This window comes from Xyrauchen texanus, chromosome 36 (genome assembly GCF_025860055.1).
Source record: "Xyrauchen texanus isolate HMW12.3.18 chromosome 36, RBS_HiC_50CHRs, whole genome shotgun sequence".
NCBI classification, from domain to species: domain Eukaryota; kingdom Metazoa; phylum Chordata; class Actinopteri; order Cypriniformes; family Catostomidae; genus Xyrauchen; species Xyrauchen texanus.
The window spans coordinates 666,061-693,939 of NC_068311.1; the positions used below are offsets into that span (position 1 = coordinate 666,061).

At 41.7% G+C, this 27,879-nt stretch overlaps 3 protein-coding genes and 1 long non-coding RNA gene across 5 annotated transcripts in view; all 4 read left to right on the forward strand.

Annotated features, from left to right (window-relative positions):
• Positions 1–5,777, forward strand: part of si:ch1073-429i10.1 (delta(14)-sterol reductase TM7SF2) — an 11,348-nt gene extending 5,571 nt beyond the window's left edge. Inside the window, exons 5-11 of the mRNA XM_052107688.1 lie at positions 1,926–2,123; positions 2,267–2,370; positions 2,472–2,588; positions 2,707–2,875; positions 5,118–5,198; positions 5,296–5,418; positions 5,507–5,777. Coding sequence (XP_051963648.1) covers positions 1,926–2,123; positions 2,267–2,370; positions 2,472–2,588; positions 2,707–2,875; positions 5,118–5,198; positions 5,296–5,418; positions 5,507–5,667 — 953 coding nt within the window. The 3' untranslated portion in view covers positions 5,668–5,777. The remainder of the gene's footprint in view (positions 1–1,925; positions 2,124–2,266; positions 2,371–2,471; positions 2,589–2,706; positions 2,876–5,117; positions 5,199–5,295; positions 5,419–5,506) is intronic.
• On the forward strand, positions 46–1,136 carry LOC127630227 (uncharacterized). Its single transcript, XR_007968834.1, has 3 exons — positions 46–140; positions 513–883; positions 1,009–1,136. It is a non-coding gene; the product is annotated as an uncharacterized LOC127630227 (long non-coding RNA).
• Positions 5,778–6,485: 708 nt separating the features above from the next.
• On the forward strand, positions 6,486–13,019 carry LOC127629452 (uncharacterized). The gene is made up of 8 exons (XM_052106557.1): positions 6,486–6,565; positions 7,736–7,879; positions 7,960–8,113; positions 8,210–8,330; positions 8,445–8,524; positions 11,507–11,646; positions 11,724–11,877; positions 11,978–13,019. The coding sequence occupies exons 2-8, from the start codon at positions 7,752–7,754 to the stop codon at positions 12,104–12,106; spliced, it is 906 nt and encodes a 301-aa protein (XP_051962517.1). The 5' UTR covers positions 6,486–6,565; positions 7,736–7,751; the 3' UTR covers positions 12,107–13,019.
• Positions 13,020–14,546: 1,527 nt separating this feature from the next.
• Positions 14,547–27,705, forward strand: eif3k (eukaryotic translation initiation factor 3, subunit K). 2 transcript variants are annotated; one of them, XM_052107696.1, is made up of 8 exons: positions 14,547–14,720; positions 14,944–15,042; positions 18,324–18,444; positions 24,071–24,148; positions 24,396–24,462; positions 27,021–27,098; positions 27,181–27,306; positions 27,564–27,705. In XM_052107696.1, the coding sequence occupies exons 1-8, from the start codon at positions 14,659–14,661 to the stop codon at positions 27,593–27,595; spliced, it is 663 nt and encodes a 220-aa protein (XP_051963656.1). In that variant the 5' UTR covers positions 14,547–14,658; the 3' UTR covers positions 27,596–27,705. The 2 variants fall into 2 exon arrangements, with proteins under 2 accessions (XP_051963656.1, XP_051963657.1); XM_052107697.1 differs by having other exon boundaries at positions 24,074–24,148.
• The last annotated feature ends 174 nt before the right edge of the window (positions 27,706–27,879 follow it).

Genomic DNA, 27,879 nt, shown 5'->3' on the forward strand with positions numbered 1-27,879 from the left:
AGTGACTCCAGACAGGTCTCCTTAGCAACCAAATTGGCCCGGTTGCTAGGGAGGGTAGAGTCACATGGGGTAACCTCCTCGTGGTCGCTATAATGTGGTTCTCGCTCTCGGTGGGGCGTGTGGTGAGTGACTCCAGCCAGGTCTCCTTAGCAACCAAATAGTCCCGGTTACTAGGGAGGGTAGAGTCACATGGGGTAACCTCCTCGTGGTCGCTATAATGTGGTTCTCGCTCTCGGTGGGGCGTGTGGTGAGTGACTCCAGCCAGGTCTCCTTAGCAACCACATTGGCCCGGTTGCTAGGGAGGGTAGAGTCACATGGGGTAACCTCCTCGTGGTCGCTATAATGTGGTTCTCGCTCTCAGTGGGGCATGTTGAGTGACTCCAGCCAGGTCTCCTTAGCAACCAAATAGTCCCGGTTACTAGGGAGGGTAGAGTCACATGGGGTAACCTCCTCGTGGTCGCTATAATGTGGTTCTCGCTCTCGGTGGGCGTGTGGTGAGTGACTCCAGCCAGGTCTCCTTAGCAACCACATTGGCCCGGTTGCTAGGGAGGGTAGAGTCACATGGGGTAACCTCCTCGTGGTCGCTATAATGTGGTTCTCGCTCTCAGTGGGGCATGTTGAGTGACTCCAGCCAGGTCTCCTTAGCAACCAAATAGTCCCGGTTACTAGGGAGGGTAGAGTCACATGGGGTAACCTCCTCGTGGTCGCTATAATGTGGTTCTCGCTCTCGGTGGGGCGTGTGGTGAGTGACTCCAGCCAGGTCTCCTTAGCAACCACATTGGCCCGGTTGCTAGGGAGGGTAGAGTCACATGGGGTAACCTCCTCGTGGTCGCTATAATGTGGTTCTCGCTCTCAGTGGGGCATGTTGAGTGACTCCAGCCAGGTCTCCTTAGCAACCAAAATGGGCCAGTTGCTAGGGAGGGTAGAGTCACATGGGGTAACCTCCTCGTGGTCGCTATAATGTGGTTCTCGCTCTCGGTGGGGCGTGTGGTGAGTGACTCCAGCCAGGTCTCCTTAGCAACCAAATAGTCCCGGTTACTAGGGAGGGTAGAGTCACATGGGGTAACCTCCTCGTGGTCGCTATAATGTGGTTCTCGCTCTCGGTGGGGCGTGTGGTGAGTGACTCCAGCCAGGTCTCCTTAGCAACCACATTGGCCCGGTTGCTAGGAAGGGTAGAGTCACATGGGGTAACCTCCTCGTGGTCGCTATAATGTGGTTCTCGCTCTCAGTGGGGCATGTTGAGTGACTCCAGCCAGGTCTCCTTAGCAACCAAAATGGGCCAGTTGCTAGGGAGGGTAGAGTCACATGGGGTAACCTCCTCGTGGTTGCTATAATGTGGTTCTCGCTCTCTGTGGTGCGTGTGGTGAGTTGTGCGTGGATGCCGCGGAGAATAGCATGGCAATGCGCTCAACAAGTCACGTGATAAGATGCGCGGATTGACGGTCTCAGACGTGGAGGCAACTGAGACTCGTCCTCCGCCACCCGGATTGAGGCGAGTCACTACACCACCACAAGGACTTAGAGCGCATTGGGAATTGGGCGTTACACATTGGGGAGAAAACGGGAGAAACTATTGGAAACTATCGGTAGATTTTTGCCGATAACCGATAGTCCCAAAAAGCAAGGTTTATATATATTTATATATAAATATAAGGTGTATATGAGGAATCAACATAGATTTTTGCAGATAACCGACAGTTCCGGAAAGCATTTATCGGCACCGATAAAACCGATATATCGGTGTACCTCTACTCTGATCTGAGTCTTGTGAACCACGTTAAATGGCAACTCTTCTCTGTATTTCCTCTCGGTCCTTTTCATTCTGGGGGGTGGGGGGGGGGGGTTGTGAGTATTAGATGAAGTTGATAATTTCCATCTGTTTAGAGATGACGGTAACATAAGCATCATCGCCTGTGTTGTTTCAGGTCTGTACGCATTTCTGGTGAGTGTGGTTCTGTTATTGGGTCTGTGGTTCTGTGGGGTTCTGCGGGCCAGCGGTGTGACGGACAGACTGTTTGCACTGGTCACCGCTGGCATGAGTGTCGCTCTGATGCTAAGTCTGGCGCTGTACCTGTGCCCGGTCACGACACACTCCTCCGCACATGTGTACTACCACAACACAGGTACAATAAACACACAAATCATGTGTAAATATCATATAGACCAATCAGAAAGGAGCGTTCCACAGAGTCGTGCAATAATGCAGTTTAACACACAGGGCAGGGTCTGTATGTGTGTTCAGATAATTGTGTTTTTCTTCATATAGCAAAGCCCCTGTTGAATTTTGCACTTGGTCAGAATTTGGACCCTCGACTGGGCGAAATTGATGTAAAACAATTTGTCATGGTGAGGATTGGATTCATCGGCTGGGTGAGTTTTGACTAAGAACTCTTCTTCAATAACTACTATTGTAATGAATGGGTGTGTTTAAGAACAGAAGTCAAGAACGTCTTCTGTGTTTTGTCCGGCAGGCCCTGATGGATCTGAATTATCTGTTGAGCGCTGTGGAGATGAACTCGCTCTCTGTGTCTCTGCTGCTCGTCACCGTCTTTCAGCTCATTTACATACTCGACTTCCTCATCGATGAGGTCAGATAACTCCGCTAAGCCCATTTCAAGTGCTGTATTAACGTTGTTATTAGCATATTCTTTCAAGCAGTAAGTCACTGATTCCTGGTGCCTGTGACTTGATGTTGTGGTTCTATAGGCATCTGTGTTAACGACCAAAGAGTTCACGGAGGAGCCGATTGGGTTCATTATGATTCTGGGCGAGTTTATCTGGATCCCGTTCTTCTCTAGTCTTCCTGTTTACTTCCTTCTCCAGAGACCCAATCACATCCATGTCCTGTCTGCTGTGCCCATCTGTTTGATGTTTGGTAAGAACAATATTCACTGAACTGAACTTTTTATCAGATTTTAGGAGTGCACGCACTTAACTGCATAGAGAGCTATGCTCCCTTGCTCCCTATTTAGTGCATGGCTTAACCTCCAGTGTGCTGTCTGTCTGCACTGGTCTCAGAACAGTTATAGGAGAGATATAGGACGCTCCCTTGCTCCCTATTTAGTGCATGACTTAACCTCCAGTGTGCTGTCTGTCTGCACTGGTCTCAGAACAGTTTAATAGTTGATTAAAATAACAAACATGTTTTTTCTACTTTTGAGGAAATGTAGTTCCAGTGTGCACATATGTGGACATCATGTTTATCAGCGTGTTGACACGTGAAAAATGAACAGATTATTTAAAGTGGCGTATCAAATGAAACTAGAGACTCTCCTCTTTACAACCAAACAGGATTCACTGAAGAAACTTCAAGAGATTTCTTATCAGAGACACTTTTGTTGGCGCTGCACCTGTAGAAGCGCTTCACAGTAATGGACGTCATGTTGTCATGTCACATGACTCGTGCGGCAGAAGTTTAACCCTTAAATTACCGTCTAGAGTCTCGTGAACAGCATTCAGTTGCTTTATATTCATTTAAATTATGCGCTGCATATAGAGAAGCCAAAATACAATGTCCACACATGTGTACACGGGGTCACACAAGGTTAATAAAAATGGCATACTTCATCTGAGTGGCTAGAGGCTTGATAACTTTTCCTACATTTGTCATCTGAACACAAACATACACAAAACAAATTTGACTGGATTTGTTGAGTTCAGGCCACGACAAAAAAGTGATACTTGTGTTGTTCATGGAAAAATTTGACCAGCCATAGGAAATGAATGGGCAAGACTATAACACAGAACAATTTTTGGGGGAATTTGTCAAATAAAATTAATCATTAATACACTCTGACTATCACCGCTGGAGTCGTGAGTTTGAGTCCAGGGTGTGCCAAATTTGGCCGGTTACTAGGGAAGGTAGATTCACATGGGGTAACCTCCTCGTGGTGGTGATTAGTGGTTCTCTCAATGGGGCGTGTGGTGAGTTGTGTGTGGATCGTGCAGAGTAGCATGAGTCTCCACATGCTGTGAGTCTCCTTAGCAACCAAATTGGCCCGGTTGCTAGGGAGGGTAGAGTCACATGGGGTAACCAAATTGGCCCGGTTGCTAGGGAGGGTAGAGTCACATGGGGTAACCAAATTGTCTCGGTTGCTAGGGAGGGTAGTCACATGGGGTAACCAAATTGGCCCGGTTGCTAGGGAGGGTAGAGTCACATGGGGTAACCTCCTCATGGTGGTGATTAGTGGTTCTCGCTCTCAATGGGGCGTGTGGTGAGTTGTGTGTGGATCGTGCAGAGTAGCATGAGTCTCCACATGCTGTGAGTCTCCTTAGCAACCAAATTGGCCCGGTTGCTAGGGAGGGTAGAGTCACATGGGGTAACCTCCTCGTGGTTACTATAATGTGGTTCTCGCTCTCAATGGGGCGTGTGGTGAGTGACTCTAGTCAGGTGTCCTTAGCAACCAAATTGGGCTGGTTGCTAGGGAGGGTAGAGTCACATGGGGTAACCACATTGGGCCGGTTGCTAGGGAGGGTAGAGTCACATGGGGTAACCTCCTCGTGGTCACTATAATGTGGTTCTCGCTCTCAATGGGGCGTGTAGTGAGTGACTCTAGTTAGGTGTCCTTAGCAACCAAATTGGGCTGTTGCTAGGGAGGGTAGTGTCACATGGGGTAACCACATTGGGCCGGTTGCTAGGGAGGGTAGCGTCACATGGGGTAACCTCCTCGTGGTGGTGATTAGTGGTTCTCTCAATGGGGCGTGTGGTGAGTTGTGTGTGGATCGTGGAGAGTAGCATGAGTCTCCACATGCTGTGAGTCTCCGCGGTGTCATGCACAACGAGTCACGTGATCAGATGCGCGGACTGACGGTCTCAGACGCGGAGGCAACTGAGACTCGTCCTCCGCCACCCATCACTGCGCCATCATTAATAGTATAATGGAGGAATTTAAAGGTACAATTGGTAATATCTAAAAAGCATAAAATCCCTTAAAAATGCACCACTTTAGTGTTTATACATTATTGAAGTTAGTATTAGTACAATTCTTTCATAAAAATAAAAACATTACATTTATTGTTTTCAGTCCAATTCGACCACAAACAATGCAGAAGAAAGCACTCACGTGATCTTTGACCTCTCACCTTTAGAGACCGCTCACCTGTCCTCTCTTTGACAGGTATTGGCTTTTTGATTTATTACCTGTCCAATGAACAGAAGGATGGTTTCCGCAGAAATCCAAATGACCCAGCCTACGCTTGTAGGTGTTTTCTTCTATTCTGCCTTCTTTTAAGTGCTTCTCTTTGCTTTCTTTAAAAGTGTTGACCCAATCAATGTTGTTGTGTGTTCTTTCAAAGCTCTGCGGACGATCCAAAGCCCATCAGGACATAGTCTCCTGGCCTCAGGATGGTTTGGTTGGGTCCGACACCCGAATTACTTCGGAGACATTCTGATGATGTTTGCCTGGTGTTTCCCCTGTGGTACAATTATATGCAGATGTGATTCACTAAATCATACGATCAAACTGTAGATGTACTGTATATGAATACTTTTCCTCTGGTTTTGTAGGGTTCACCAGCGTTCTGCCGTACCTACCTGCGCTGCAGTGTTTCAATTTATTAAGGAGACGAGCCAGTGAGATCGAAGATTCGTGTCTGAAGAAGCACGGAAACGCTTGGCAAGAATATTGTCGCCGAGTGCCATACAAACTGCTGCCTTACGTGTATTGAAGACCTGATCTAACATCTGTAATATGTCTTTGCATTGTTCTTGTATTAAGAGTTATAATTCTCAGGTCTGTAACTTCTGTAGCAAACACAATAAAACTGGTGTGTTGCAACACGACAAGTCATTTTCGTTTGAATAGCGCTTTGCAAAGCAGCTTCACAGAAGATGAAACTGTAACATATATAAAGTCTTAGAGTCATCATTGTGTAGTTTTAATAATGAAGCTCTTCGCTGTTGAAGATGATGTAACGGTGCATCCATCCAGAGTCCATCCACTTTTTTAGATTACAAATTTCTGGGTTTAGGGCGTCTCGTTGTCATGGCAGTGAAGTAAAACTAGATATCACTTTAAACAGGTGCATTAGTAGATGTTAGTACATGTTTTAGTCACTCTAAAATCATAATAACACACACATTGTTTACATCTTGTGTCTATACTTTTAAAACAGTGAGTATTTTAATGTTTACAGATTGACCCCTTTGACTTCCACTGTAAGTGTGTCACTGGAACACACATTTGTGTGTGTGGGGTTTTTTTTTTTTTAAGAATATGAGGGATGTTTCTAAATTATTTTTGTGGTAATCAATATTATGACACAAACGCTGTCGATTGAGTTTAACTTGTATTAAACCTGGAATATTCCTTTAAGAAATATAGCATAAATCACACTGCTTGAATTTAGTGTAATAAAAGAGCGAGTTCTTGTTGCTAAAATATATTTTGGCGTGTGAAAAGAAAGTTAAAACTCTTCTATTACAGTCTAAAAGGTTAAAAAAGTGTTTGTGTGTTTAATGTACTGAAAGACTTCCTGCCGCGGTGCACGATGGGAAACTATAAAAGCCATTTCACCTAAAACTCTCTTCAGACAAGACGAATAAAAGCTCTCCAACAGCTCACAGGTGAGTCTACACCCCACACGTGCTTCACCGGCCCGGTTAACGGCAACAGCGTTTATAAATATAATTAATATATCGTCTGAATTTCCGTTCACGCGCTCAATCGATATCTTTCTCATCGCTTGGATAAATTAAATTCATTTTCACACTTTCGGTCTCAGTTGTTGTCACAAATACTTTTTGAAAGTGTAATTAGCGCTGTACGTCGTCATGTGTAATATGTGTTATTTTAATATCGCTATAATTGATAAATGCCATTTTGTCTCTCGTAATTCAGAGCCGCCGGAGGGCGGGGTCTGAGCTGCACACCGAACGGTGATTGGAGTAGAAAGGCTGTAGTCACGCCCTCGCCGTCTGTAGTTCGTGTTTATAGGCTGAATGTGTTGATTGACTGGTGTCACACTGAGCAAGCCCCTGCTTAATCCACGCGAGAATAAGATCAACGTTTCTGATTGTTTTAGCCCAAAACTACATCCATAAATTCAGAACATATCAAAAAGCCATTGCATACTGTTTTATAATACATTCCCCAAAGACTTGGCCTATTATTATGCAGTTTATATATTCCTGTACTCGTGTAGATGCAAATAAAGTTTGATTTTGAGGGGGGAGAGAGAAATAGAACCGGTTGCTTCGTACTTGAAGGGATGTTTGTATTGTATTAGAAATAAGTGCTTTAGAGCTTCTTAAATGTGAAAATTATGGTAAATTAGCACATGATTACGCTAGGCGAAACAAAAAGTAACATAGTACTTCCATTCCCGCATTAAACACCCGGTAATGCATCTGTAGAGTTTCGTCTTTGCAGGCCGACGGTAACTGTCAGGAACATTCGAGTGATTGATAGTGAAATTGTCGAAGTTTAATCGTTAGTTCGTGTCTTTTCTCGCTCAGTTTTCAGCGCTCATCAAACAAGCGCCATGATGCGCTCGGCTGTGGGCGGGTCGAGACCGCCTACTTTATTTACAGTGCTGGGATGGGGCAGAATATGAATACTAATGATGTGAGGCGGGCCTTTGATGCGTGATTGACGTGAGGAACTCTCGGTTGTTTCAAGCGTCTGAGCGTCTTAAAGGGAACCTTCATCTGATTTTAATTTATAGCAAATATGATATAATTGTTTATCATATGTGTAATATTGAGTGTGTGTGTGTGTGTGTGTGTGTGTGTTAGGTGATCGTGTGTCAATATGGCCCGTACTAAGCAGACCGCTCGTAAATCCACTGGAGGAAAAGCCCCCCGTAAGCAGCTGGCGACTAAAGCTGCTCGTAAGAGTGCGCCCTCCACCGGAGGAGTCAAGAAGCCCCATCGCTACAGGTGATGATGTCACATCAGTTATCATTTCATCATATGGACCCTGAGTTCATGTGTTAATGTGTTGTGTTTACGTTCTGTAGGCCCGGAACTGTGGCTCTGCGTGAGATCCGTCGGTACCAGAAGTCCACCGAGCTGTTGATCCGTAAACTTCCGTTCCAGCGTCTAGTGCGTGAGATCGCACAGGACTTTAAAACCGACCTGCGCTTCCAGAGCGCCGCCATTGGAGCCCTGCAGGTTAGTTCAAACTCGTACTGATCCTGTTTGTCTATTGTAACGCACACAGTGTGTCGTTGTGATTCAGTGTGTGTGTGTGTGTGTGTGTGTTTACAGGAGGCCAGTGAGGCGTATCTGGTGGGCCTGTTTGAGGACACTAACCTGTGCGCCATCCACGCCAAACGCGTCACCATCATGCCCAAAGACATCCAGCTGGCACGCCGCATCCGCGGGGAACGCGCTTAACCTTCTGTCCATCTGTCCTCCCCCTCTCTCCATCGTATTTTTTTGTACTCGAGTGTCAATTACTGTGAGAGCTGTTTCTGTGTTTGTGTTGGTTTTGTACTCTCAGGCAGCGCTCTTGTGACGTTTTGGGTGGTTTTTAATACACAAGCGTTTGAAAGTGACGTGGGACCTTATTATGTCCTCAGGGTACTAGCTAAAGTAACTGAAGGTGCTAAATCGCCATTATCAAGAATTCTGTTGTGCTAAATCTGAATAAAGGTTAAAGAACTCCTCACTGGAAGGGTCCTAAAAGTCCTCTTCGTGCAGAGTTTGCAGTTCGGTTTGTGTTTTTAGAATAAATGTTATTGTGGAGCATATGTAGGAACAGATGATATCAGCTCTGTACCAGTTTTATACTGTTTATAGTCCTTTAGGGAGATATTTATATATTTAGTAGACACTCAGGTTTTTCTACACCCTTTCATAGTTTTTATCACAAGGTGATTGTTTCTGTTTTTTATGTCAAAGTCTAGAAAGCAAATCTTTTTATTACTCAAGGCATTAATAAATGAGTGTCGGAAGTGTTACTGAATGGTCTCTTTTCCATCGATATCTTTGTCTCAATCTGTATTATGAATATTTCAATGGAAATATCCATTTGTCAAAGTTTCAGGTGTTTGGAACAAACTTTGAAATGGCTGAAAAATTGATTATATTGACTTTAGTAGATAGTGTTTGTTTGGGGTGATTTTAGGTTTTAAATGTGCGCACTTTTTATTTTTTTTCATGGAAAGGTATGCAAAAAAGAATAATTCCTTGTGAGATATTAATAAAATAAGTGTTGTGATACCTCACCAGTCTAAATGTGTCTGTCAATCGACCTGTCAATCATTTTGGGCATTCTCATTGTTTTGTAGCTGCAGTGAATTATTGAGGCTTAATGCCATTTTTATGGCATGTTGTTCACAACAGTTGCCAGTAGAGGGCGCTGTTTCACTGCTGTTTTTATCAACCGTTTCTGCTCGTGCTGGTATCAATAATGCTCATTTGGTATCTTTAGAGGGCGGGGTTTTGGGAAGAGGGGCGTGCCTAATCCAACAGCTCAGTCTCATGCAAGTAGAACAGCTAAAATATTTTACATAAGCTTTCATGACAAAAAGTGCCCCAACTAAATCTAGATACATCACATTTTGTCATTATATTTGTGTGTACATATATATATATATATATATATGTGTGTGTGTGTGTGTGTGTGAAGTTTATAGTTGTATAAGAGCAGATGAGTATTATTTGAGCTATTAAATTGTTTAAATAATTTTTACTGTCGTTTTAAAGTTTTAGAGTAAACAGCATTACGTCGTCATGGCAACAAAGTTTTAAATGCTCTATAACTTTACACAGATGTGGTCAGTAAATGACTTTATCACAGTAAAATCACATTAACACACATATTGTTTATGTCTTGTGTCTATACTTCTGAAACAGTATTTTAATGTTTACAGATTAAACCCCATTGACTTCCTTTATGAGTGTCTCACTGGAACACACATTTGTGCTTTTTTTTTTTTTAAAGAAAAGGAGGGACGAGTCAAAATAATTTTTTGTGGTAATCAACATTATATAACACAACTGCTGTTGAATGAGATTAACTTGTATTAAAACCTGAATATTGCTTTAAGTATCAATTAATTGCCGTTGACGTATATTTTACATACGGAGCCCCTTAAAGACACAGCACGAATTTCCCTGAAATAGTTTTGCATTCCCTCGCAATACATTTACTAAATCAACCATATTTTAACCTTGATGTTCGTAGTAAAACTATAGTACTAAACCAGGAAAACAAATCTATGGTAAAATCATAATTATGTGGTTATAGTGTAGAGCAAATATTGTGGTATTTGTAGTAAAACTATAGTAACCACAAGATTAACCATGATTAATCTATAGTAAAACTATGATTACTATATTGATACAGTATAATGTATTCACATTTACTACAATATTACTATAGTAAAACCAGTTTCCGTCAAAACTAAATTAATGATGAATAATTAATAATAAAAATAAACGGTTATCCTGAATCAATCGTGTTTACTACAATATTACTATAGAAAAAAAAACATGTTTTCCACCAGAAACTAAAGTTACTATAGTTTACAATATTGATATCACTTATAATGTTACACTTGTTAACATTAGTAAATTACGTATCATTAATTAACAATGAACTATCGAGTATTAATCTGTTCATGAATTTACAGCACGACGCATAAAGTGCATAAAAGCATATTTAAACAATGATATTTGCTTAGTAAAAGCATGATACCCATTCCCCGTACTAGCGATATATGCAGTGGACTTTGCTGTACTCATGTATTTTAAGAGGTAAAAGTGTCTGATGATATATTCAATATTTATAACGGTATGATGAACATCAGTGGAGCAGCGGTGCATTGTGGGAGCCGCTGATTGACGTATTTCCGGTACAGTAAATAACACTGAACTCTAAGCACTCTTCTAAAAACATCACTTATACTGAGGTAAGTCCTTCCACACCACGTCAATATTAGTTTGTGTGTTATTTAAAATATTTTAGCCAAAAAATAGCCGTTTTTTGCGTTATTTTGTGTAGATGTGTTGTGGTTTATGTTTATGTGAGTAAAACACTGAAAGCTCCCGCTGTAAAATCCATCAAAAAATAAACCGATAATTAACAAACGCCGAAAATCCACATAAACGCCTCCATTCCCGCATTAAACACCCGGTAATGCATCTGTAGAGTTTCGTCTTTGCAGGCCGACGGTAACTGTCAGGAACATTCGAGTGATTGATAGTGAAATTGTCGAAGTTTAATCGTTAGTTCGTGTCTTTTCTCGCTCAGTTTTCAGCGCTCATCAAACAATCGCCATGATGCGCTCAGCTGTGGGCGGGTCGGGACCGCCTACTTTATTTACAGTGCTGGGATTGGGCAGAATATGAATACTAATAATGTGAGGCGGGCCTTTGAGGCGTGATTGACGTGAGGAACTCTCGGTTGTTTCAAGCGTCTGAGCGTCTTAAAGGGAACGTTCATCTGATTTTAATTTATAGCAAATATGATATATTTGTTTATCATATGTGTAATATTGAGTGTGTGTGTGTGTGTGTGTGTGTGTGTGTGTGTGTGTGTGTGTGTGTGTTAGGTGATCGTGTGTCAATATGGCCCGTACTAAGCAGACCGCTCGTAAATCCACTGGAGGAAAAGCCCCCCGTAAGCAGCTGGCGACTAAAGCTGCTCGTAAGAGTGCGCCCTCCACCGGAGGAGTCAAGAAGCCCCATCGCTACAGGTGATGTCACATCAGTTATCATTTCATGATATGGACCCTGAGTTCATGTGTTAATGTGTTGTGTTTACGTTCTGTAGGCCCGGAACTGTGGCTCTGCGTGAGATCCGTCGGTACCAGAAGTCCACCGAGCTGTTGATCCGTAAACTTCCGTTCCAGCGTCTGGTGCGTGAGATCGCACAGGACTTTAAAACCGACCTGCGCTTCCAGAGCGCCGCCATTGGAGCCCTGCAGGTCAGTTCAAACTCGTACTGATCCTGTTTGTCTATTGTAACGCACACAGTGTGTCGTTGTGATTCAGTGTGTGTGTGTGTGTGTGTGTGTGTGTTTACAGGAGGCCAGTGAGGCGTATCTGGTGGGCCTGTTTGAGGACACTAACCTGTGCGCCATCCACGCCAAACGCGTCACCATCATGCCCAAAGACATCCAGCTGGCACGCCGCATCCGCGGGGAACGCGCTTAAAGTTCTGTCTTCCTTCTCTCTCTGTTTTTGGTAGTTTTTAGAGTGATGGTGGGGTGGGGGGTGGTGTATATGTCTCTTTGTTTTGTTATTGGCAGCAAACTATTAGGGTACTTCCTTTATCATGTACCAACCTGTGCCTGATCAGCATCAAACACACGCACACACGTGTTTGTGTCAGGGTCTTATTCCATCCGATAGGTCCATAGGGGTCAGAGGTCAGGGCTGATGTCTGCGTTTAGGGGCTTTAAGGTCTCTGGTGCAGGGTGCTATCACAGCCCCGACCCGTCCCAGAGGTCTCCGTGCCATCTTCCCTGAAATGCCCCTGACCGTTGGCACCCGAGTGAACGTGTGTTTGTGGCTGTTGATCGGAACGGGGATTTGTATTCAAGTCCGAACATCTCTCCATACAGTGTTTGTGATGGCAATATTAGGAAATACTTTGAATAATGATTGGATTTGTAATGCATTTGTACGTGCTTATTTAATAGATCTCGAGTGTGTTGTTGTGGATACATTACAAGTCATTTTCAGTTGAAACACTCATGCATGAAGGATATTACCTGTAACTCTGTTTCACCTTTAGATTCATTCTTTTGATTGGAAAATCGTGTCAAACTGAGATATTAATATTAACTGAATAAATCAGCTTGACACTGTTTTTAGTTTAGTTTTTAGAGCATTTCCTGTGTTATAAGAACAGATCTCTTCTAATCGCATCCCTTCACTATGATGTGATTTTCTCAGGCAAACATGGAAAACCATTTTAATATTGGTGGGTATTTTTGGGATTATTGTTTCCTTTATTTATAGTTTGACTTTGCAACATTCAGGTGTTTAATAAACTGATCTTTGACATTTTTCATAATTGTGTAATAAATGGATGTCACACAAACACACGGCCTTGTGAGTTTTTGTTTGTTTGTTTGTTTGTTTGTTGTTTTTCTTGTGATGAAGACACATTTTTATGAGAAAAATCTCTTCTTTTTTTTATGTGAATCTGTCACATTTATTAAAAGCATAAATGCACACAATTATGTATTGATGTTCCTTGGTTTCTATTACTTTTGCTTTTTTCCTGTTTACCTTGAATGTGTTTGGGAATAATGTTTGTGTGCTCAAGGAACATTTACTATAGAGTTCACAAAAGATGTAACTCATCAATTAATAATGATGAAAACGGGGTCTGGGTATCTCAGCGAGTATTGACGCTGACTATCACACCTGGAGTCGTGAGTTTGAATTCAGGATGTGCTGAGTGACTCCAGTCAGGTCTCCTTAGCAACCAAATTGGCCTGGTTGCTAGGGAGGGTAGAGTCACATGGGGTAACCAAATTGGCCTGGTTGCTAGGGAGGGTAGAGTCACATGGGGTAACCAAATTGGCCTGGTTGCTAGGGAGGGTAGAGTCACATGGGGTAACCAAATTGGCCTGGTTGCTAGGGAGGGTAGAGTCACATGGGGTAACCTCCTTGTGGTCACTATAATGTGGTTCTCGCTCTCGGTGGGGTGTGTGGTGAGTTGTGCGTGGATGCTGCGGAGAATAGCGTGAAGCCTCCACACGTGCTACGTCTCCACGGTAACATGCTCAACAAGTCACGAAGATGAAGATTGACGGTCTCAGACGCGGAGGCAACTGAGATTCGTCCTCCGCCACCCGGATTGAGGCGACTACGCCACCACGAGGACTTAGAGGGCATTGGGAATTGGGCGTTCCAAATTGGGGAGAAAAGGGGACAAAAGAAGGGTCAGAAGTGTATTAGGGCTCGGGTCAGATATGGCACTGAAAGTGTTAATCTAATCGTTCTCTGTTTTTAACACAAGATGTATTTAAATTCTTTTTTTGGCTTAGTTTTGATTTTTAATAAAACAAACTGATTAAATTTATAATTTTTTAAAATGTATTATTTAAAAAAAATATATCATGTAAATACAATTATAAATGTATTGTTTTAATAGTTAAAAAAAAAACTCATCAAAGGTAAAATGTCAGTATCAGCTATATTTTGATAAAAAAATACAATAATTAATATTTATAATATTTTGTTAGTACAGTCTGAAGAGCTCTGTTTACACAGTCAGATAGAAACGTTTTATTATTATTATTATTATTATTATTAGCATTTTTGAAAATGCAGTGTTTAATTTTTTTATATATATAATTCAATACAAATTCAAAATTCCCGTTTGAGGTATGACTGTGTGAAATTTATATTGTAGAACAAAAAAATCCAAGTATCGTCAAGTAATGTTTACCACAGACCTTATTTTACTATTTTAAAGTCAAAAAACCCTTTAAAAAACACAGAAAAATCCCAAAGAGAACGCATGATGAATTAGACTTGATGACGTAGTCCCGTATGGAATGACTCCGCCCATGCGCACGGTGGCGCTGACAGAAGGCGCTCGCGCTCCGGAGTCCATTATATGTACGCATCCGGTGACGTCATTTCCTTCGCCTCATACACGCTCCACTCTCGCGTTCGTGGGAACGCAAGCGACTGAAAAAATTACATAAAAATACGTAAATTAAGTACAAATATACAGATCTGAAGCTATGGCAACGACGTTTGAGCAGATGAGAGCAAACGTGGGCAAACTGCTGCGGGGCATCGACAGGTGAAGATGATCCATCAAACAATAATGTTTATATTAATAATTCACTACAGATTCTAGTCTGTTATTACATTACTTTTGCTAAATAAATGTGACTGATAAACAATAAAGGCGCCTAAATAGAACCGGAAATTTAGCATCGTGTCTGCGCTTGTAATAATTAATGAGCGTAGTGAATAATTAATGAGCATAACGAATATTAATGAGCATGTTAATTCCTGCACAGGTATAACCCGGAGAATCTGTCCACACTGGAGCGATATGTGGACACACAGGCCAGGGAAAACGCGTATGACCTGGAGGCAAATCTGGCTGTTCTCAAACTGTGAGTGTGTCTTTATACAAACTATTATTTAAATAGTATCTCATACAAATGTAATTAAATTGTATTTGGTTTAGTATAAAAACCTGCATTATGGGCCTTATAAAATATTTAATGATCTAATTACATAAACAATCACATTCAATTCAATGGGACAATTTACAATCAACTGCGTTTATAAATGTTGATCACAAAAATGTGTTTACATGAAAGCAAGCTTAACTTGTATTGGACCCTCAATATTCCTATTAGAGCAAAACTGATTGCATAAACATACAGTTATTCCAGGCTGTGTTTAAAACCCTACTGATCTGCCTGCCCTATATAGGGGGCATTAATGGGCATTTTAGGCATGAGTTGAATGCTCATGTCTTGAATGTTCTCCCAATGTTGGAATGCCCAATTCCCGCTACTTAGTAGGTCCTCATGGTGGCGCGGTTACTCTCCTCAATCCGGGTGGCGGAGGACCAGTCTCAGTTGCCTCCGCATCTGAGACCGCCAATCCGCGCATCTCATCACATGACTCGTTGTGCATGACACCGCGGAGACTCACAGCATGTGGAGACTCATGCTACTCTCCACGATCCACACACAACTCACCACACACCCCATTGAGAGAACCACTAATCACCACCACGAGGAGGTTACCCCATGTGACTCTACCCTCCCTAGCAACCGGGCCAATTTGGTTGCTAAGGAAACCTGACTGGAGTCACTCACCACACGCCCCATTGAGAGAACCACTAATCACCACCACGAGGAGGTTACCCCATGTGACTCTACCCTCCCTAGCAACCGGGACAATTTGGTTACCCCATGTGACTCTACCCTCCCTAGCAACCGGGCCAATTTGGTTACCCCATGTGACTCTACCCTCCCTAGCAACCGGCCCAATGTAGTTACCCCATGTGACTCTACCCTCCCTAGCAACCGGGCCAATTTGGTTACCCCATGTGACTCTACCCTCCCTAGCAACCGGCCCAATATAGTTACCCCATGTGACTCTACCCTCCCTAGCAACCGGGCCAATTTGGTTACCCCATGTGACTCTACCCTCCCTAGCAACCGGCCCAATATAGTTACCCCATGTGACTCTACCCTCCCTAGCAACCGGGCCAATTTGGTTACCCCATGTGACTCTACCCTCCCTAGCAACCGGGCCAATTTGGTTACCCCATGTGACTCTACCCTCCCTAGCAACCGGCCCAATGTAGTTACCCCATGTGACTCTACCCTCCCTAGCAACCGGGCCAATTTGGTTACCCCATGTGACTCTACCCTCCCTAGCAACCGGCCCAATATAGTTACCCCATGTGACTCTACCCTCCCTAGCAACCGGGCCAATTTGGTTACCCCATGTGACTCTACCCTCCCTAGCAACCGGGCCAATTTGGTTACCCCATGTGACTCTACCCTCCCTAGCAACCCGGCCAATTTGTTTGCTAAGGAGACCTGACTGGAGTCACTCACTCAATTCAAGAAATTGTTTGTTACAAGTAATTTTTATTTGTATCGCGCTTTTTACAACACGCATCGTTTCAAAGCAGCTTTATGTAAAATGATGCTGTAATTGCATTTTAATGCATGTTTGTAATTACTTAACCTCTTCAGCTCTGCAGACCCAAGAGGGGGTGTTATGTCACTAAGAGAGTTTACACATAACACGTTCAAGTCTCTGAATATTTAAGTCAGGCATATGGGGTATTGTTTGAATGCTTAAAATCTGAACTTTTTTCCCACTTCACATTTGTTGCATAAAATAAGGCCTGAAAACCCCATTTTGCAAGAGCCACCCATTTTGGTCATGTGGTAGAAATATTTATATGAATTTAAATGTCTTTCAAATAGTATTTAAATAGACAAAATATATATCAAATGAAAGCTCTTATTCTCAGTAATGCGATTGTGTAGTTTTTGTTAATTTTATGCACAGATCAATGCTGCTGTTAGCCCCAAATATTTCAAAACATTATGTCTGCTTTTACCTTAGAAAGTTTTCTACAAATGAACCATTTTATACTTGTCTGTGAGCTTGCTTGTGTGAAATAATCCAATTTCATATCTTAGATGTCCAGAACAGGAAAAGCATGCTAAACAAATCATCATTAAAATATGTTATCAACTATTGGTTATAAAATGTTGTACATCAATGAGATGATCTCAGCTTTCATAGATTGAGCTTCTAGTCCACTCAGAGACCGAGAGATTCAGTGAAACAATGGGGTTGGTGCATGAACTAAAAATTAGACTAAATGTCTATGAACGAGCACATCTGTGAGGGCTAAAATATGTTAGAGTGCCACCTACATTTCAGATCGGTGAACCGCTATCGGGACACTATGGCAGTTACAGTCAGTAAGTTGTCAATGCTAAATCATCTTGCTGTTAACATTCAATATAAATTAAATATTCTAGATAGCATGATACCTCCGCTTGATCTTCCATCTTGATTTTTAAAAACCCACCCTTAATACGCCGCTGTGGTGCCAACAGCGGCGTATTAAGGGTGGGTTTTTGGGCAACTCTGCAGAGTTATTGGCCCAATGGTGGGAACACAGATCGATTTTGGTCTTGCAACTTGAGGACCGAGGCTATTGGCCAGTTAATAGCCCTGGCTCACACTGGACCTATAGTGGAAAAGCAGCTAATATTATTTATTAATAATTTGAGTCTTTTTTTTAATTATAATTGGGGGGGTCAATTTGTTGCAATTAGTCCACAGAATATGTAGATGCGGTCTTTTTAAGTATGAGTGCGAAAAATTGCAGGTGACAGCCCAAAAATGCCCCAGAGTTGAAGAGGTTAAAGGTGCTTTAAGCATTTTTATCATGAAAGGTTTGCAAAACATTTTCCTACTCCCCGAAAGATATTAATTTAATAAGTGTCGTGAGATCTCTCACCGGTCTCTGTGACATCACTAAACTCTGTAAACAACCAATAAAAATGTGTGTGCGGTCTCTGACGCTTTCGATCTGTCAATCATTTTGCGCGTTCTCATAATATTGTAGCTGCAGTGAATTATTGAGGCTTAATGCCATTTTTATGCCATGTTATTCATAATTGTGGCCAGTAGAGGGCGCTGTTTCACTGCTGCTGTTTTTGACATTTCTGCTTGTGACGGTCTTAAGGATAATTTGGTCATTTTGGTGGGCGTGGCTAATCCATTGGCCCAGTCTCCTGGAAGTAGAACAGCTGAAATCACTTACAGCACCTTTAATAGACCTGGACAAAAAAAACTGAGCATCAAGCATTGACCCATAGCGTTTGTGTGTTTCTGTTGTCAGGTACCAGTTTAACCCAGCATACTTCCAGACCACAGTAACGGCACAGATTCTGCTGAAGGCGTTGACCAATCTCCCACACACAGACTTCACTCTGTGCAAGTGCATGATTGACCAAACCCACGTATCCTTTTGGGGCCCGTAAGAGTAGATGGACCCTTTAAAGAGCAACATGCAGGTTGATTTTATAACTGAATTAATACTTTATATTGTCTGCAGAGGTCTTTTAAAAACACATATGTAGAAATTACTAATGAAATCTCATTTGATGTAGAGATTTTGATGAAAATGTGCTAGGCTCTGGAATACGCCTTTCCCGCTATCAACGCGTCATATGACGTAGGGCGAGGCAAACTAAAGAGCTCGCGGTCAGCTCTCTATTGTTGGGTGTTGATGTAGTTAGAGCAGTACAGAAAGTTTTAGAGAAGCCATAATGGTAAATTATTGTGTTTGTGCTGGTTGCACGAATTCCAGCCTGTCAGGACATCGTGTCCATCATTTTCCTTCTAGAAAAAACAAGGCTTTTCGGTCTTGAGTGCGTTTTGTGCAGGTGAAGAGAGCAGACTTCACTGATGCGTCTGTTACCACACACTCGGTCGTTTGTGGCGCACATTTCACTCCGGAGAATTATCGACCTGGAGATTTGTTGGAGTCTCGGATGGGATTTCGGAGTAAGGACCACGTGAGGCTGATTACTGATGCTGTTCCCTCGGTGCACTCGATGGAATCAAGTCCACCGTCAAAGTGTACACCGGATTTTGGCGCGAGCTGGACTGGAGGACCAAGTGCTAACGTTAGCAGACATTCTGTGCAACGAAAACGAGGACTTAGCAGAGTAAGTCTTACTTTTAATTATTTTAACTTTTAATTTGCTCATAATTATAGGCCTGTGGGCCATCATAGGCATGTTCGTCCACACCGGAGAACTCTGTTTCTTCATTCGCATCCATTGTAACCTGAGCTTGAGCTTGACCAGACTCCCTCAGCCCATCATCACTTCCGGTTAGTGCTTTATAGACGCGGAAGTTATTTTATCACAATTTATCTCAAAATATCGTTAATGGCTAAATATATATTACTCCAGTTCAGAAAGTCTAGTTGTTTTATCATCAACATACACTATGCTATATAGGGGTGTCCAACCTGCATGTTACTCTTTAAAGGGTCTTGATGCATTCCAGCTCCAGTTTCAGACTAAAGCTTCTAGAACGAGTGTGAAGATCAGTCACTTAAAACTGAAAGTTCATCCGCCTATAAAAGTAGTCCCGCCTCAAATGGATGATGTAAACACTTGACCGCTCTAATCACACATTTTATTACTTTATATTTCTGCTTTTAAACCTTCCGATACACTTGCCCCATAGACTTCCACTGTGAGTGCGTTCCTGTAAACATGATTGAGTTGTTTTCAGTGGTTATTAGCAGCATTATGGATGTTTGTGTCATTGTTGTTTTGTTTAAACCATCACAGACTTTGGGTGCGTCTCAATCAGCTCCTGTGTTGTGATCATTATATCACGATCATGAATTCAGTCCTCTCTGTGTACCTCGTCACCGTTACAAGTGACCCAGCAACAACGCGTTTAACGTTTTGGATAATTATAATAAAGTCCCGCTTAACTTCTCAAACACGCAACCGTTGCTAAGACAGGATTGGTCAAAGTCTTTTAGGGCGGGGCTTAGCGAAGGGTCAATTACCCTTGATGCGATAACGAGCCCGTGCGTTCGAGCACAGCTGTTATTGGTCAGCATCATCTGTATAAATGACTCAATGGAGCGCAACAGTCTTGTTCTGGAAGTAAAAATCTCATCGGTTATTAACGATAACTTATAAACCGTTAAAGACAGAAATACCGTGAGCTACGAGGTTGTTCATATACTTCTGTTATTTCAACTTCATTGTTTAAAATAGTGTTTGAAAGCAGAATTCATGGTGAGCAACTACATTACCCATGATGCAGCAGAGAAAGATCCACCAATCAGAGAACAGCGGCCCATGAAACGTGCCTCAGAGCCGCCGCCCACTTCCATGACGCACTGAGAATGATCTCACTTAAGCTACTTGTATAGTTGTATATATCGGAATATTTTGCAATGAACGTAACATATATTGTTTCTACACTTATTAACCTAAAATCAATACTGTTACTCGCATCAATGACATAATTCACAATGCATCATGGGATTGTAGTCCGTTCACTCATTAAAGACGGTAAGTGCGCAGTCGTGTATCTTTATCGTTTTGTCTCATTTTAAATAGTTGTTTTGCCTCTAAACAAAGTTTGTGATGATGTGATACACCTCGGATGCGTTCGTGGTTTAGAACTGTTAATTAAAAGTTTATGAAATAAATAAATGAGGAAAATACTTCCGGACGGGCACTGTTGCGCTCTATTGTGCGCTTTCGTTGAAGATATTCAAACGTACAGTGTTACAATGAAACATAAATTTCGTTAAATGAAGAAATTATATAAAGGAGTGTATTTTACGTTTTTAACAATTCTAATATTTATTAGTAATATGGATGAAAGTCACTTTTAGAGAGAAAACGAGGCTTTAGCATCATATATTTACATTTGTGCTCGTTTTCTAATGACTTGAAAGACTTCAGAAGACGTGACAACGTTTCCGGTAAGAAACTTAGTGAGCATGATAGTCCCATTGCATTCTGGGAATTTTTAGGGAGCTCACGTTTCAGGCCACTGGAACGATTTTACGATTGAGCCTCTTAAAGGGACAGTTCACCCAAAAATGAAAATCAGCATTTATTCACCCTCATGCCATCCCAGATATGACTTTCTATTATCCTTATCCTTAGGAGTGGTGGTGTCGTAGTGGGCTAAGGCACATAACTGGTAATCAGAAGGTTGCTGGTTCGATCTTCACAGCCACCACCATTGTGTCCTTGAGTAAGACACTTAACTCCAGGTTGCTCCGGGGGATTGACCCTGTAATAAGTGGTCTGTGTAATACATTGGTACTCAGAAGGTTGCTGGTTTGATCCCCACAGTCACCACCATTGTGTCCTTGAGTAAGGCACTTAACTCCAGGTTGCTCCGGGGGGATTGTCCCTGTAATAAGTGCTCTGTATAATACATTGGTACTCAGAAGGTTGCTGGTTTGATCCCCACAGTCACCACCATTGTGTCCTTGAGTAAGGCACTTAACTCCAGGTTGCTCCAGGGGGATTGACCCTGTAATAAGTGCTCTGTATAATACATTGGTACTCAGAAGGTTGCTGGTTTGATCCCCACAGTCACCACCATTGTGTCCTTGAGTAAGGCACTTAACTCCAGGTTGCTCCGGGGGGATTGACCCTGTAATAAGTGCTCTGTATAATACATTGGTACTCAGAAGGTTGCTGGTTTGATCCCCACAGTCACCACCATTGTGTCCTTGAGTAAGGCACTTAACTCCAGGTTGCTCCGGGGGGATTGTCCCTGTAATAAGTGCTCTGTGTAATACATTGGTACTCAGAAGGTTGCTGGTTTGATCCCCACAGCCACCACCATTGTGTCCTTGAGTAAGACACTTAACTCCAGGTTGCTCCGGGGGGATTGTCCCTGTAATAAGTGCACTGTAAGTCCCTTTGGGTAAAAGCATCTGCCAAATGCATACATGTAAATGAAATTATCAGCAGAACACGTTTGAAGATAAATATCTCCGCTCAGTAGCTCCTTAAAATGCAAGTGGATGGTGACCAGACTTTTAAGCTCCATAAAAAACAGACAGTTAGCATAAACGTCATCTATACGACTCCAGTGATTAAATTAATGTCTTTTATTTTTTTTTCCGTGGTGGCGCGGTTACGCGCCTCAATCCGGGTGGCAGAGGACGAGTCTCAGTCTCCTCCACGTCTGAGACCGTCAGTCTGCGCATCTGATCACGTGACTCGTTGTGCATGACACCGCGGAGACTCACAGCATGTGGAGACTCATGCTACTCTCCACGATCCACACACAACTCACCACATGCCCCATTGAGAGAACCACTAATCACCACCACGAGGAGGTTACCCCATGTGACTCTACCCTCCCTAGCAACCGGGCCAATTTGGTTACCCCATGTGACTCCACCCTCCCTAGCAACCGGGCCAATTTGGTTACCCCATGTGACTCCACCCTCCCTAGCAACTGGGCCAATTTGGTTGCTAAGGATGCATCTGGGATGGCATCCCAGATTTACTGGGACAGTAAATGATGAGAGAATAAAATTTTGGATGAACTGTCCCTTTAATATGCCCGACTCCCTGATCAGTGCTCTGACTACTGAACTAGGGAGCTGATTGAAACTAGGGCTGCAACTAACGATTATTTTGATAATCGATTAATCGGACGATTATTTTTTCGATTAATCGATTAATCGGATAAAGTTTAAATTCAATTTGATTTTTTTTTTGTAACAAAATAAAACCCTAAATCAGTGTATTTATGTGTAAAAGTGTACTTTAAAAAGTGCAAAAGCCACACATTGAGTTTTACTAATATAATCTTTAATTTGGACATTTTAAACCTTAAAACACAAAAGTTTGTCCAGTTTTTAAACAGTAAAACTTAAATATCCAAAATATAAATAAACAAAACAAAATATTGAGTTGTGCTCATATAAACTATTAAGCAGCAGATTTAGTTGAAATATCAAAATTATAAATAATAAACAAACAAACAAATGTTACTGTTTTATACAGAGGTAGAATGTAGAAGAAGAGGAAAACTGTCACTGTTCAGTGTTGTTCATATGAACATGTTTCTTATTCACTATTCCAAAAAACATCTCAAATATATAATTCATTTAATTTTTATGAATTATAAGAATATATTGATAAATTAAATATAGAAAGACTGAAAACAAGCTTGTGAACGTAGTAGAGCTACGCATTTTTTTCCCCGACAAAGCCTTTTTAATCGGGTGATTGATGTAGAATAGAATGACTGCTGCACTTGACAGGGCTGAAAACGAGCAGAGAGAGGCTAGCAGAGAGAGAGAGAGAGAGCCCCGGCCAGCGCTGCCTCTCTCACGTCTTCAAACAACACGAGCTGTCTTGCTCTCTCTCCCTCGCGCATATTAATCAAAATCTATTGACACGATAGTAAAAGGTCAGAAGACCGCAGTTTCACGTGGAGCATTTGGAGATTTTTAGAGATTAGAGACTCTAGGAACAACATCTCAATGAACAAAATCTCAACTAAATTATAAAGGCCTGTCTCAAATACAAGCCGGTGCAGTTCGACGATTTGGGAAAATAAAAGCCCGGGCTATTATTTGAAGTTTTACGGGTATACCATTTTCACATCTTCATATAATGAGGATACAGTTTTTGCTTACCGTGCTGTTTCACCTTCATCCGTGACACCAACGTGTTTCCTCTTCATGTGTTCGTGCATCACTGTGGTACTTCCATGCCACACAAGCTCAGCTTTGCATAACTTGCAGGTAACGATCTTCTTTGCTGCATTTAATGTAAAATGCTCCCATGCCTTAGATGACTTGAGGCGCACACTTTTTTCTGCCGCCGATTGATTTGTACTCTCTGCCATTTCGCGTGTGACTGTTGTCATGAAAGTGACGTCATCAGTAAACGCTCCCTGTGACGTAAGCAGACCAACTAATCGATAATGACATTCGTTGACAACGATTTTCGTAATCGATTATTATCGATTTTATCGATTAGTTGTTGCAGCCCTAATTGAAACGCACCCTTGGTAATGTGATTGCATTCATTTGCCGCCGTTTCCTTGACTACGGTGTCGCAGCAAGAGGAGCGGCCGATAAGACAGATCCTGTATCTCGGGAACCTGCTGGAGACGTGTCACTTCCAGAGCTTCTGGGTACACACACACACACACACACACACACACACACACACGTACTGTTTAAGTGAGGTCATCTCATAGACGCTGTGGTGTGGTAATTATATTTAATATACACAAAACTGTTAATGTGAGTAGATTTAAAGCTAAACATGTTTAACTAGTGTGAACATTGAAAGTTTTGAGTTGTATCATACACGTGCGGCTGTTGAAGTTTTGGTGTGTGTGTGTGTGTGTGTGTGTGTGTGTGTGTGTGTGTTTTCAGACCAGTCTAGAGGAGAATAGAGAGTTAATTGATGGAATCACTGGATTTGAAGACTCTGTGCGGAAATGTGAGTAAACATTATAATTTGGCTGCGTCAAAAATATACTTTTTTCTTTTCTTTTTTTTTCTGATTTGACATTAAATATCTCTGGGTGTAAATAAGGCGGCTCCGAAAAACTGCTTTTGTTTTGTTCTCAATCATGTCGACTGTATCTGAGAATAATATTGTATTGATACGACAAAGCGATCAAAAGTTCCAACATTACAAATATAATTGATCATAGTGTCCAAAAACATCTCCAAACAAATAAAAGATAATAATTGTACATAAGAACTAATTACACATGCAAACACAACAATGACTAAAGGTTTGCATAGCATGCAGACATGATTTTAGTCATGAGATTTCACAGAATGAGTTTCATTCTGTGTCATTTGAGGCATCATTGGCTGCGTTGACATTACACGGCTTAATGCACAGATCCGATCTTTATATATCTGTGTTTATGAGCACCACGATTCACCCTCGGCAGAGTATGTGAGTGGAGCGGCAAGAATTATATAACCACTCCGGTTCGTCCATTTCCCGCTCCTGGATTAGGGAAACCCCGCTCAGTGTTTGCTCCATGGCTAAATTAGCTCCTAACTACCTCTCCACTTTAAAGTTATTTCAGTATGCTTTTAATATCACAACCTTCCATGCAGAAGAAAAATATAATAATATAAAAAATAAATACACAATACTAGAAGAAAAGCTACAATGTGCTTTATTAGAACAAGAAGACTGAATTAAATAATTTTTATAGGTTACTTTTGAAACGTATCAGCAGCATTCTCTGGGTTTCATCAATTAAATAAATTGCTAGATGCAAAAACAAACAAAAAGCTTTAATAATATAACATTTCCAAATGACTTTTTTTTTTTTTATATATATATATTTTATTATATAAATTACAAAAACATTATTTGGCCTATTATTTTGTATTAATACAACTTTTAATTAACCTCGCCCTATATTTCTGTGAATGAAATAAAAATACATTCTTAAAATGTTCGACACATTTTTTAAATTAAAACTAGATAAGACTGTCAAAACTGTTTAATGCAGAGTTCACGTTTAGAAATACTAGTGTTTTTAAATGTTCCTCTTTTTGCATTTGTTGATCTTCATCTGCAAATATATAACTCTTAAATTAACCTACGGCACTAAAATAAATTTAGATGGCGATTAAAGTTAAACTACACAATATTAACATGTTGATTAGTTTGTGTTGTTAAAAGTTCAGTTCTATAATGCAGGACATGATAACCTACAGTTAAGATTGAGATGCATTAGATTACAATGATTATTCCGAATATTTAATAGTGGAGATGTATATTACTGACCTTTAGATTTTCTCTCCACATGAACGGATGATCACAACAAACGTTTGATCGTGGGATCACCTCCCCACTTGTGTTGTCCTTCGCCATCCCGTCATTAATTTTCACTATATGCCAGTTGACATAACATGTAGTTAAGTCAAGCTTTACCGCAAGCTTAACTCGATAGTAGGTGCATGAAAACAGTGAAAGTAACCTGTGTGCTGGAGGTCGAACATTACCAAGTGCTGCTAGATTTTAAATAAGTATTTTTTATCACATTCTTTCTGGTTATATCAGAACTTCCATCTTTCCTTCATGCCAAACAATGACGGCCCGATTTAAAAAAAAAAGAAATCTTTAAAAAAGCTATGCTCCTCGCTCCAGGCAAAATCCTTCTGCTCCTCGCTCCAGGCAAAATCCTTCTGCTCCTCGCTCCAGGCAAAATCCTTCTGCTCGCTCCTCGCTCCAGGCAAAATCCTTCTGCTCCTCGCTCCAGGCAAAATCCTTCCGCTCCTCGCTCCAGGCAAAATCCTTCCGCTCCTCGCTCCAGGCAAAATCCTTCCGCTCCTCGCTCAGGCAAAATCCTTCCGCTCCTCGCTCCAGGCAAAATCCTTCCGCTCCTCGCTCCAGGCAAAATCCTTCCGCTCCTCGCTCCAGGCAAAATCCTTCCGCTCCTCGCTCCAGGCAAAATCCTGCCGCTCCGCTCCAGGCAAAAGCATGCCGCTTCAGGCGTGGCAAGTATTTCATACCTTCAAATGTAGGTAAAATTGCACGTGATTGTAATTAATCAGGCAAAAAAGGTTTTATTTTACTACTGTTGCCATGGTAAGCACAGCTTCAATGATTTCAACAACAGTCAGACGAGAAGTGTGGCTAAAGCCCTGTTCAGATGGGATTAGTTCTCCAGACATATGTCTAAAGTTTATTACTGCGGACGTCTGTAATATTTACCAGCAACTCACCCGAGATGAGAGATGTGTGTGTCTACAGCATTCACACACTGCTGTCATGCGTAAACGACCGATTAGAAAATGTATACATGCATCATAATTTAGCTTTTCATAACTATTTTTGCACCCTCTGACGTTTATTAAGCAGACTGATGAATATTGATTAGATGTTAATGAGTAAATGTGGGCGGTCATATGTTAATGAGCTCAAGGTTTTACTTTTTTCATCATATGTGCTCTTTAATAACTGAATAACTGGAGACCGTATGTATATTTTTCAATGTCATGGCGTGATCTGTGTTTCTCTAGTCATCTGTCATGTGGTGGGCATCACGTATCAGAACATCGAGTACGGGCTGTTGGCTGAGATGTTGGGAGACCCTCTGGGTGAGATTACCATCTGCTGATAGTTTCGCGTGTGTCTCGCGTGTGTGTGAAGCATGTTCTGATCGTGTGTTCGTCCTCTCAGACACACAGGTGAAGGTTTGGATGAATAAATACGGATGGACGGAGAATGAAGATGGACAGATATTCATTCATAGTCAGGAGGAGAGCGTCAAACCCAAGAACATTGTGGAGAAAATCGACTTTGAGAGTGAGTTGCTGCATACTGCTCTCTGATGCTGTAGAAATCTCAGAAACATCATTTATTAATTAAAAGGAAAGGATTATGTTTGCATTTTTAGAGCGATTAAGGTTTCATGCATTGTGACATTATTTACAGGACAAGCAAAGACGTTTAACTCACAAATAATTTTTGCTGCAATGAAAACAAACAGAACGGTGTTGCAACTCTAGTTGGTGTTCATGAGTGTTTAAAGTGTTTCTGACGGTGTTCTTTTGGGTCCACAGGTGTGTCCAGCATCATGGTTGCATCAAAGTGAAAACGCACACACTCAAATTCTCAAATGCCAGATTTTTTTTTGGTTTTTTCCAATAAACGAATTTCAATGATGAAACTTGGTCATATTTTTCCTGTCATGTTTTAAACGCCTTACTCCAACTCTGGTGCATTTTTGTGCTTCCACCAGCAATGTTTCACACTCTAATTTAAGGGGTGTTCACATTTGGCAGGTTTGGTTGGATTAAAGCGAACTCTGGTGCGATTGCTCTGTTAGTCGCGGTCATTTGAACAATTGTGAACGCTGCCACCCGAACCTTGGCGCAC